This window comes from Genypterus blacodes, unplaced genomic scaffold (assembly GCF_046128005.1).
Source record: "Genypterus blacodes isolate CSIRO-AG114 ecotype Tasmania unplaced genomic scaffold, CSIRO-AGI_Gbla_v1 ptg000017l_1, whole genome shotgun sequence".
NCBI classification, from domain to species: domain Eukaryota; kingdom Metazoa; phylum Chordata; class Actinopteri; order Ophidiiformes; family Ophidiidae; genus Genypterus; species Genypterus blacodes.
In genome coordinates, this window is record NW_027466831.1 from 6,980,001 (window position 1) to 6,992,500 (window position 12,500).

Consider the following 12,500-nt stretch of genomic DNA (forward strand, 5'->3'; position numbering starts at 1 on the left):
GCGGTGCGTCCTGGTGCTCTGCTTTGCGCTTCTCTCGGCCAACGCGAGTAACTGGCTGTAAGTTGGAACCTTCTCATCCCGATCTCATTGTTAGAAAGTGGACACATTTTGTCTTTTTCCCCTTTCACCTTTTTCCATTCACCTGTCCTCCTCATCCCTCAGTCCCTGTCTCTCTGTCTGTCTCTCTCTCTCCGCTTTATGTCCAGTCACCATCCTCCTCTGTCCTCCTCCTCCGTCTTTCCCTGAGCTCATTGACCAGTCAGGTTAAATGTTAACCAAGCTCATCCACACACACACACACACACACTCACACACACACTCACACACTCACACACACACACTCTGTCAGACTTAATAAATGACCAACGCTGTTTCATCCCTTAGCAAAGATCCCCACGTGAAACCAACAAGTGAAAAAGCACATGTTCTTTTTTGGAAGCAAGCAGGTTTCTAAAGCTGAACATGTGAAATAGTCGATGGTTCGTGTTTTAATTGGCATTTTAACTGTGAATCGTATAGATTTGGCAAGAGAAACTAATACATTTAATCGCAGATTTGTTTTTCCAGGAGCTCTTCGTCAAGTTTCACCTCAATGACCCCTGAATGCACATTTGAAAAGTGTCCCCGTGAACTCAGACGGTGGATGAACACAGTGCAGTGCAGTGCAGATGAGAGCAGGATGTGAAACCTTACAGGGAATTATGGAATTAAAGGATTCCCTGTTTTAATTTTCTGGTCAAATTCAAAAAACATGGAGATGAAGTCGGGACAGTGCTTCAGTTTGGAAGCCCAGAAAGTCACACAGAGCACATTTATGTAAGAGAACCATACTAACCTGATTCCTTCATTATTAATCCTGATAATGTAACATCTTTATCTGCCCCATGCAGCCTTTACCAGCTCCTGAGAAAGATGGTCACACACTGAATTAATGCTTAGCAGATGTGTGACAAAGCTGAAGCTCGCCTGAATAAAAGCGGGCCTATTGTATAAGAAGAGATATGACACAAATATCACAACAAACACATTAAGATGAAGCCCCTTTATTACTCAAATGTGGAAATCGTTCCATTTGATGCATTGGAAGGATCTCAGTCTGATAACACAATATCAAAAAAGTACTGCACAATAGAGTCAAACTATTTTTAGATAACATTTTCCAGGCTGTATACATTATTATACGATAATATAAAAGACATAGATTCCCTTTCAGTCCCAATCTCATCCTTCTCATCTCAACAGATTGTGATTTTGTGTAGTTGAGCTGTGCGGTGCTGATCGCTCGGGTCGCATGTGTGTGCCTGCTCTGCTCTCCCAGCCGCCTGTGGGAGGCGGTTAGGTGGGTTTCTGCATTCCTCCGGAGGCTCCGCTCCATTTTCTGCTGCCAGTCACTCCCCGTATACCTTCAGCCACTTTACAACCGGCTTGGATAATTTAGGGGGGCCACCTTCCGGTTTCCCCCTCCCGAGATGAAGCAACATTTATACTACAGCCGCATGAAACTATGACGGAAATAAGGAATTGTAATGATTTTCTATTTTCTGACACAACTACAGTTTATGGCGATCATTTAAATTGACCTTTTATCATTTCTCTATCATACTCTCATTCTATTTCTGCTGGGGCATCTAAGTATAGCACACGTATGCGTCGCTGTAGGTTCAGATCATCGCTGTGTTGGGTCTTCACAAGGCCCGACAGCTTCACCCATCTTGTTGACAAAATAAGTCAGATTAGAGTCTTTCCAAATCGCGCTGCTCGCCGTGAACTTTCTGTCACTGAGTGCAGTAATTCTGCTGTTTGGGGCTGAAGGCGTGGTGACAGCAGCACACAGCAGACATGTACAGGCAGGCTGCAGAGCTGCCAGTCTGCTCAATGGGATTTACACAGTTGGAGGAAATCGCTGTGGAGCTTTCTGCAGTGTATTTGGGTTTCGGTATCTCAGTAATGACTTAATAACAATTCAGTTTTACCTCTGGGCAGCAGCAGGGAGATTCTGTGTCCACGGATGGAACGCAGTCAGACCGGGCGGCCCTGCTTGAGACCCCTTTGAGTCGGTGTGTGACTCATCAGCGCAGGTTGTTTATGAGTCGGGAGGAGTTCAGAGAGATTTTAAGTTCTCCGATTATTTCCCTGAAACAATTTAAGAAGCTTGTAGAGGCAAAACTACCCAATTTTATATGAAGCAGACAATGATGAGAGGAAAGTTGATCTAGTAAAATGATTGCTGTTAACCATCTCATCATGCCTTGCCACATTAATCTTACGGCCCCTGAGGGAGCTCCAAAGGGGGATCTAGTATATTCAGTTTATGAGATAGATTTCAAATGGTTGACAGGGAATTTAGACATTTAATTTCAGCTGTCATTCTACTATTTCTGTTTTTATGATGTTTAGCAGAATGTCCCAAGGAGGTTTGAAATGAATTCCCTTTTCTCTATTTGGATGAAGGCAGCATGGTGGCTTGGTTCTGTTCATGAACAGTGAAGGGAAGAATAACACAGAGAAATGTTTCTTACATTTGCATACTCGGGCTGTTATTCTGAGCCATTAACCGTCTGAAGTTACAGCTAAGAAAAACAAAAACTGATCAAAAATCTCCTGAGAAATATATTGAAGGGTAAAGTGAAACAGTGAAAGGAGTCCAGAGGGTTAAAATGTCTTTAACACCTTTAAGCTGCTCTCACGTCACATTAAACCACAGCCCTGGATGGATTGTTGTTTACCCTCCCCCGTAGCTTTGCTCCGTACCTGCAGCCTGTGTGCCAGGACGCCATCGTCACTCAGGCTGCTGAGTCACCTTAGTGTCCTGCTGACAAACAGGGATTTCAATGCCACTTTTCATTAATCTGTTTGTTGTCAACTTCCTTCTCCTCTCCTCCTCTTTGCTCTGCACCAACTGGTTCTGCTACACCTGCACAATGCACACTGCTCCGGGGACCTGCACTCTGTGTGTGTGTGTATGTGTGTGTGTCTGTGTGTGTGTGTGTGGCACACTGCACCCTTGTATCAATTAACATTATTACTATTGAATCAAGATTAATGTTTTATGTATGTGTTTGTGTATGTATTATGTTGTACTGCCACCCACACACGCACACATACAAAGAGGTGTGTGTGTGCGTGTGTGTGTGTGTGTGTGTGTGTGAGGGGGGGGGGGGGGGTTGTCATGTCAAAAAGTTGGTGAAGGAAGTGTAAAAATTTGAAATTTCTCCAAACAATTTTAAGGAAAGTGACTGCAGCGGTTGTGATAGCAACTTTCCATGGTGGTGTGATGAAAGAAGGATTACATCTGGCATCTGTCGACAGGAAAGACAAGAAAAAGAGCAGCCTCGCTCCGCTTAATTTATTTGTTTAGTTAAAATGTCATGAATCTGCCTTGGAGAAAAGGATTATAATCCCGATTTATTTACCTAAGAAGGCACATCCCCTTTAAAACATAGAGAGAGATGAGTATTTGCTTTTGAAACCCTTTGAGCAGAGAACAGTAAGGTCAGTTTTGGACGCCTGGGGGCTTCTGTCAGTAGCGAGCTGATGAAGTACATGGCAGCAAGTCAACCCAAACGTGGAGGCTAATGTGTTTGGAAGTTCATAGTATTACTGAATGTTCTTGTTTTGGGCAGATATTATAATATCAAAATGAGCTGTGCTGCTCTTACTGCCGTCTACACGATGCAGTTCTCTCTGGGAATGACAGCTTTGTTCGCTCCTTTACATCTGATATCTGTGTTTGTGTGGTTTAGGCTTGAAACAACCTGCATTGCCAAACCAGGGTTTAGTTTCCATGACTGAGGGATACAAAATGTAACAACAGACACAAATCAATCTGCTCTCAAAAGCTTCTCTAAAGGTTTGGTGTGTGTGGCAGTGTGTGTGTGTGTGTGTGTGTGTGTGTGTGTGTGTGTGTGTGTGTGTGTGTGGCAGTGATTGCAGCTATGTCATCATATTATTACTCGCGAGTCGGAATGTCATGGAAATTCCGTTCTGTGTTTATATGTCAGTCACATTGGCAGACATCTGATTCATTATTTCCACATGTCACCCCGGTCCAAAACAGAGCAACGGAGAATCTCTGCCTCCCCATGCTTCATGTGTTCACACCCCATACCTGACATGTGAGCAAAAACACACACATCACAGATCACAGATAGGTCACTAATGAGTGTCTTATGTATGTAATCAACATCAACTGTCATCTTCTTTATTCTCTCTCTCTTCCTCCCTCTCCCTCCCTCTCTTTCTCTCTCTCTCTTTGTGTGCGTGTGCATACCTGTGGACATGCATGCATATGTACTGTATAAGCATTGTGAGGTGCTAAAGAGATGGCAGCTGATGGGTAACTAGAGAAAGCAGAGACCTTGGCATTGCAATACACACCGGCGCCTCTCACTTCAAAACTTCCTTCACATGTATACGCTAACACACACGTACACACACACACACACACACACACACACACGTACACACACGTACACACACACACACAGACGTAAGTACACACACACACACACACACAGACATACAGTTGAGGTAAAGCTGTGGCAGGTTATTTCCAGGCCTCTTGTCACCAGTGTGTGTGTCATTATCATGGCACACACTGGGCAGCGAGATGAGCAGATTACCAGCGTGACACACCGGGGTGGCAGACATAACACACACACAGTCTCTCGCGGGGGTCACGTTGGCGGCCTTTGGGCTACAATGACCACCAACAGCTGATTGCATTTTTGAATGCACGGTGGCTTCTGTGAGGTGAATCAGCCAGGGAGCAAATGATCCAATGTGTGAGCAACAGGACACACACTGCATCCCTTAATAAAAACTTAACTGTATCTAAATCTTGGCAGACACACGGAAACATACACACACACAAACAGAGAGAAACCTTCAAGAGATAATCTGTGATCTAAATGTAAACAAAACAGAGGTTCTATCACCAAAAATGGAAAAACCTCAGGCTATTAATATATGAACTAACAATAGACTCAATGTAACTTAGTGAGCATGGGAGCAAAATTACATCAATTCATTTAAACACACATACATGTTTGTTAGTTTGCTCTGTGTGGAACGCACAAAATGATGTCATTCAGTTACAAAAGTGACAAAAGGGAACTCAATAGAAAAAGAGATATTTAGTTTATATTAAAGTTCCAATCCTCAATTTTGTGAGTTAATTCATAAACATTAATTTTATCCCACAAACATCATGAAACATAAATATGTAGAAACGATGAAGTGAACTTGATTCATTTGTTCTGTTTGTCTCCGGCCTCTCTTCATCCCTGTCGGATATCTGTCCACTCTCTACTGCACGTTGTCATCTTATTGTCCCACGTGAGACAGACGAGGGACGGCTCGTAGCTCAGTCTTCACGTCGTAAAGTGAGAGCACAGTGCAGTGTGTGTGTGTGTGAGTGTGTGTGTGTTACATCACCTGACAGACAGCGCACAGGGGAGACAAGGCATGATGAAGAGTTAGAGGACAGTGGCACGAAGCTGGAGACTAGGTTGATGAAGCTGTAAGCGTGGATGTTATATGAGCATATTCACTCGCACACACACACACACACACACATACACACACACACACTAATTGGTTCCTCGCCTTTTGGGACCACAGCACTAACACCAGGCAGGAGGTTAATTTCATGGCTTTTATTGCCTCTTTTCTTAACTGTGTGTGTGTCTATGTGTGTGTGCATGTGTGACTGTAGACCTCTCTCTCTCTCTGAGTGTGTGTGTGTGTGTGTGTGTGAGGGTTGTGGTGTTGGCAGAGCGTGTTATTTTTAGGGGGAAATGAGCTCTACTGGAGCCAGCAGCATATAAATATATCCAGACACATGTGGGCACACACACACACACACTCACACACACACACACACACACACACACACACACACATAGTTCTATAGTAGTGCATGCCGCTAACTTCGCACTAACCGTGTTAATTATACTTTTTTTCCTGTGCTATTGTGTGCTTGTGACCTCATTACTCTCCCTTGGTTTCTCCTTCCCTGTCAGTCCTCACATCCTCCCTCCTGCTTATCTTTCTCTCTCTCCACTGAAGACTCTCGCTCCCTGCCACCTTTTGTCATTGAACACACGAGAGAAAGGCCATTTAAGGCTTTGTCACTCCGCATAACATCCACATTCATACAAGTCTCAATTCCCTCACACCCCCTGCCCACCTATGATCACTGCTGCCACCAGCACCCACAAGCTCCAGAGCAATGGACGGCACCGCTCGTCTTCATATTTAAACAGAGATTTGTGGAACTTCAAAGGAAGCAGCACATGTTGTATGTTACCGAACCAAACCGGGGGGTGTTTTTTTCATCATGCAGCTCATACCTCCACCAAGGCCCAACAGTCCTCTAGTATTGCCAATAAATTCATGCCCTCACTAGAATTACTTTGAAATCAGAAGAGTTCATTAGTATAAGAAGACATTGCACTGCTTTATTGCAGACATCATCTTCTTCTGGACCTTTAACTCTTGAGTCCACCAGATCTGGATCAACATCTGAGACTGTTGATAGCCCATCATAAGGGAGACCGGGGCGGAATTCTCTGTTTTTAAAATGTGTTAGTTTAGGGTGAAATGTGTAGATAATATAATAATAATATATCTGGCATCACAGCAATTTGTTAGTTTTTTTAAATACACAAAATATCAAATTTAAGTTCATTTATTTATTAATAGGAACCAGGAGATGCTTTGTTTTCATGGATATTAGGACTGAATATGTATTAGTCTGATCTGTTATTTGCATGCATATACATACAGTATGAATGAAACTGTCTTCTTTGCTTTAATTTACTTTAGTATAAAATAACATGAGCAGTAAAGATCAGCAGCATATTTTCAGGCTTGTGTGTTTTGTGACAGCAGCTTAAACATTCTGCCGTGTCATGGTGCAGTGGTGTCATAACGTAGCCGGTCCTCAAACGGTGCTTGTGCTGTGGTTCTCAGCATGAGGACCCGAACCCCTCAGGGTCTCCTAAACGTTTTTATTTTAGAAATATGGAAAACTACACAGCACCTCAATCAAAGAAGACACCACAAGTGAGCAAACATGTTATTATTATCACATTTTAGACATCTCTAGGTTTGTGAGAAACTCTGTTTACCCACAAGAACAACCTGGATATTTAAAGCCACCAGGTGAGCTGGGAGGGTAAACTTGGAGAATAGTGCCCTCTACAGGCCACTGCAGATGCTACATACTGGAAGTGACCAGTGGAGCGAGGGGGACCAGGAGGGTTAGCTGAGGTCAGGCGTGTTGCACTAATACATACCGTGTTACCTTACTCACTACCGGTCAAACTGTATGCATAAGTGTAAAGGAGTTCAATTTATTTCTGTTTACTTAATCTGATTGAAGGTCAAAGTCAAAATTCTGAAGCCCACCTGGTGCAGCATTGAATGCAAACACGTTGGCCCTTTAAAGGCCGGCGTGCAGAGGGTGTGTTTGGTAGTAAAAAGACGTTGCTTAGGTTCTTTCTTGCAGCGTTTCCCATCCATGCTATATTTACCTGTCAGTGTGTACCTCTGCTGTGTGCTCAAGTCTGGAAAGGCAAACACCAGGGTATTTTCATATGAATGCACATTAGAGATGATGGAGGCGCACAGAGAGAGAGAGAGGGTGGGGAGAGAGAGAGAGAAAGAGGGATTTTCTTCTTTATTTAGTTGTGGTGGCTGAAGATGGATGCTGTCTGCTCAAGCTCGTCACTGTCAGCTGATGATGTGTGTTACTGTGTGTGTGACTGTGATCTGATGTTTGCCATCTCCGCCCTCATCAGTGCACAGTAGTATTAATAGACCTTAAAGCTGTCATGCACTATATTAATCTGCTTTGTTTGAGAATGTTTGTACATGTGTGGTGGCCGAGCCTCTGCCCCTAGATAACAACCTGCATAGGTGTCTGTTGCTGTGTGGAATTATCCACTGAGATTTGGCTTCGGGCCCCCATGAGGCTGCAGGGTGTGTGTGTGTGTGTGTGTGTGTGTGTGTGGTGTGTGTGGGGGGGCTCTGGGTGGGAGGTAAGGAGCATTCCACCTGGACTGTGCTGCGTTCACAGACTGCTGTGTGTTTGTGTTAAATTACACACAGAAGCCTTCACAACACTGCTGGCTCCACCGGGCTTACAGGCCCCTGGGATTTAAGCACGCAACCTCCACAGGACACAGAGAGAAATGCAGGGGAATGAGGATGAGATCTGGGATGATGGTGTGTGTGTGTGTGTGTGTGTGTGTGTGTGTGTGTGTGTGTGTGTGTGTATGTGGTGTCCTTGTGGCTCAGTGGGTTTACTCCCTTGACTCCTTGTTGAGGTGTTTTGTTAACCTTGGCTGTGGGAAGCGATGGGTACACAATACAGAATGAACAGATAAAGCAGGAGGGGACTGAAAACACTGACTCTCACACACACTACCCCAAGGTCTACACTGAACTTTTCCCACGTGTGTGTGTATACACACAAACGCATATCCACAAAATCAGTTGAATAATAGCTTATCCAGTGTTTATTAAATGTTTCCAGGGTGAATGTTGGGCCAGTGGGATTGCCATCCAGCTCTCTGTGCGTGTGTGTGTGTGTGTGCGTGTGTGGTTCTGGCCTGTTGGAGGTCCAGCTTTCTCTTGTTTTGGTGTGTGTTCTCCCATGGGCTCTTTTTTCTGTGGCTGTCTGATGATCTCCCAGCTGGATGTGTAGATCCAAACGCGGCGGCGTGCCCAAGGCTGGGTGAGGGATCAAACGGGGCGGCGGCGCATGGCTTTGATGAGGCCTCGCTCGCTGTGCCACGATCGCTCTGTAATCCACCAAATAACAGCGGCGGATGGGGGGGAGAGCAATGACCTCACGCTGTTCTCGAGGACAGCGATTAAAGTTCACTTTAAAAGAAGTTTAGAGGATTTAATCATCAGCTCTCATTGACATTTTCCTCCTACACACTGTTGGCATTTCAGATGTTAGTTACCAGGAATTCCTTCATGATAACATGCGTGACTTTCATTAGAGATAGGAGAGCTTGTATAACATAATCTTATATTATTATTTTTTTATTTTTTGAACTTTTTGAACTTTTTGAACTTTTTGAACTTTTTGAACTTTTTTTTTGTTCAAGGTTTGGTCCAGGCCAGGTTTATATGGTAAACTATGCTGTAACTAAATATAGATATGTTATTCAATGCATGATGGCAGTAAATTCCCATCCTTGTTCAAAAGCCTCAATATTTCCAGATGGGATTAAAAGAGAATCCCAGCCCAAGTTTTTCAAAGATTCTTCTTGTTTAAAGGCTTGTTGAGGTGCATCACATGGAAGCTCGGCGGTGCTTCACCAGGAACTGATTCCAGCTGAATGGAGGAGGAGAAGATTAGATGTGTTATACTGTGAGAGAGTGAGGTTATCGTGAGCGGATGTGGCTGAGCTGCGGTGGAGTGGCGGGGAACGGGGTTATCACAGTGATGAGTGCTGAATACTGATGCTGTCTGCATGGGAAGAGGAGAAGAAGGCAAACAAAGAGACAGAGAGAGGAGGGGGAAGATTATGGAAGATGAGAGGAAAAGGAGGTGTTTGGCCTGTCAGACATCTGGAAGTGAAATAAGATTAAAGTTAATGCACTAAAGTTATTTCTGCTACTTCCTCTTCCCTTACTGTCATCCTTTGCAGCACTACAAGAGGAACTAGAAGTCATATTCCATGTTTTAACAGACCTCATATGGATGTGATCTGGCAATGTGATCAAATCTCCATCAGAGCCAGCAGGTGTAAATGCAATATGTAGACCTGGGACACATTTGTGAGATACAAATCCACCAGCAGGTTCTGCGATTGCTCACTAATGAAAATATTGTGATCGGGGCAAGGAAAATAGGTTTATAGCCAGTGAAGGATGGATCAAGTGTTGTTTTGGTATTGTTACATACTTCAAATACAAGCTCATTAGAGACCAAAAGAGCTAAGGCACAATGAACAGTCAAAGAAAGCATGAACATGAATGTAAAACTTAGCCGAACATCTGCAAAACCAACATGCAATGACAAAAGCAAACAGTAACATGGTCCTACTTTGTGGAGCGAAGCTTTGTCAGTAATGTGGCAGCAGGATTCTGGGCAATCTGGAGCTGTGCCACGTCTTGATTGAGACAGCGAACGGGGCTTTGCAGAGGTATGTGTGGTCTTGGAAAGTCATAACACAAGACTCATGAAACAAGCTTGAGGACCCGTAAAGAAGAAAGAACCTAAAAAGTTAATTTTGCAGGAATTTCCCTTTAATAACGGTCAGTTCTGACTTTCAGCCTGAGTCTGAGTCTTGTGTGCGAATGAGTATTGTGTTTAATCTCTCAGCGTCCTGCATTCAGGTGGCTTTTTTGTGTCTTGTTGTTTTGTTTCTGCACAGGAAACAAAACGGAAGTATCTCATTTGCAGAAATTTCCGCTGTTTCCAAGAAAGTAGGATTTTTATACTCAACATGAGACTAAATGATTTATAAGGACACAGCCAGCAGCATAGACGCTACATAATCAGAGCTGTGGAAAGTTAGGAGCGAGCCTTTTGCAGTGAGGTGCAGCTGGGATCGCAGATTGGAGAATGGAGTGAGCCATGTGTGTGAGACTCATTTATCATTTTCTCACACATCTCGGATTGTGTGTGTGTATGTGTGTGTGTGTGTGTGTATGCAGTATATCTTCCTGACCTGTCTGGCCTGGAGGTGGTGTGTGCGATAAGCCACTTTCCGTCCTCTTAGTGTCCTCATAGCCAGACATTTGTTGAAAACATTCCCACAACATCATGGGACTCAACAGCTCGGCTTCATTTCAGTGGTGTGTAACAGATAGTTAGTGATTTAAATGTGTGCAAATTGAATGTGAAGGAATGATGAATGTACATCTGCAAATGAACACCTACATTGTGGTGCCAAGGTGTTTCTTTCTCTCACTTCTTATTTACCCCTAAACCTCCTAAACTCTGCTGCTCCACATGTGTTTACAGACATCATAACAATGGTTTAAAATGATCTCAAACTCATCTTTCTTCTCCTGGTTCTTTCATTGTTCCAGACACTTCGAACTTTGTCCTTGGAAAACGAAAAACTGCCCCTGAACACTGAGAATCTAATGTGGTGTGTTGTCTCCTCCTCTGTCAGGTATCTGGCCAAGCTGTCGTCGGTGGGAAGCATCAGAGATGAGGAGACGTGCGAGAGGTTGCGAGGTCTCATCCAGAGACAGGTACACACTACCACATGTCTGCAAGTTCAACTTCTTACGCTGTCAAATGAGACGAGAACATTCAGTGTTTCATGCTGTTGTCCGTGCCCCAGGTTCAGATCTGTAAGCGGAGCGTGGAGGTGATGGATGCGGTGCGTCGAGGAGCCCAGCTGGCTATAGATGAGTGTCAGTTCCAGTTTCGGAATCGGCGGTGGAACTGCTCCACCCTGGAGACCATGCCTGTGTTTGGCAAAGTGGTCACGCAGGGTAAGATACACACACTGCAGCTCTATTCCTGTCTCCATCTCCCTGCAAAACATTTCACCGGTGAACAGATGACACAGTGCACCAGGGCTGAAAGCTTGAATAAACAGAAGATAGAAGACTAAGACAACTCTGTCAGTCAACCATAGCTGCTACCTGCATGGCAAGCAGCATTATAAAATAGTGTTATTATAAAATATTATCATAGCATTATAAAATATTTTTAAATGTTGTGCTTTGTTGTACTTGGCAACCTCCTGCACGTCAATGTCAAACGCTTGCTGGGCTCCTTCCTCCTTCCGTCAGACTATAACACACTGTTTATCTACATACACTGCATTTCATTATTCAGAAAAGTTGTTTACAGTCAGATAATTAAATGACTGTGTGTGTGTGTGTGTGTGTGTGTGTGTGTGTGTGTGTGTGTGTGTGTGTGTGTGTGTGTGTGTGTATGTGTGTGTGTGTGTGTGTAGGCACTCGTGAAGCAGCCTTTGTGTATGCCATCTCAGCAGCCAGTGTGGCATTTGCGGTAACAAGGGCCTGCAGCAGTGGAGAGCTGGAAAAATGTGGCTGCGACCGCAATGTGCATGGAGTCAGTCCAGAAGGTAGGTCTCTCTCTCTCTCTCCCTCTCTTGCTCTCAAAAACAAAGGGCGTGCAAAAGAAAGAAAGTAACCAGAGTCAAGAAACAAACGATCCAGCACACTCCAGTCATTCCACAAATTTCTAAAATTTCAATACTTTTACTTTGAAAAGACCAAACACAGATTTCATTGTTAGCATATCAGTAATGTCATGTCTTGTCCACTTGTAAGTAAGTTCCTATATGTATGTGGACGTCTCACTACAGACGGAATGAGGAAGGTTTCAGCACTTCATATTTGTAGAAAAGGCCAAACTGATATGATATCTGACAGCTGTCTGTCTCCATGCTTCCACAGGGTTCCAGTGGTCTGGTTGCAGTGATAACATTGCTTATGGCGTGGCCTTCTCTCAGTCCTTTGTGGACGTGAGGGAGAGGAGTAAAGGC

At 44.0% G+C, this 12,500-nt stretch overlaps 1 protein-coding gene across 1 annotated transcript in view; it reads left to right on the forward strand.

Moving 5' to 3' along the window:
- wnt4 (wingless-type MMTV integration site family, member 4) overlaps window positions 1-12,500 on the forward strand; it is a 15,704-nt gene that overhangs the window by 617 nt on the left and 2,587 nt on the right. Inside the window, exons 1-5 of the mRNA XM_076141244.1 lie at window positions 1-57; window positions 11,148-11,229; window positions 11,322-11,475; window positions 11,946-12,077; window positions 12,412-12,500. The exon at window positions 1-57 is cut by the window's left edge and continues 617 nt beyond it; the exon at window positions 12,412-12,500 is cut by the window's right edge and continues 54 nt beyond it. Of these exons, the coding sequence (XP_075997359.1) occupies window positions 1-57; window positions 11,148-11,229; window positions 11,322-11,475; window positions 11,946-12,077; window positions 12,412-12,500 (514 nt within the window). The remainder of the gene's footprint in view (window positions 58-11,147; window positions 11,230-11,321; window positions 11,476-11,945; window positions 12,078-12,411) is intronic.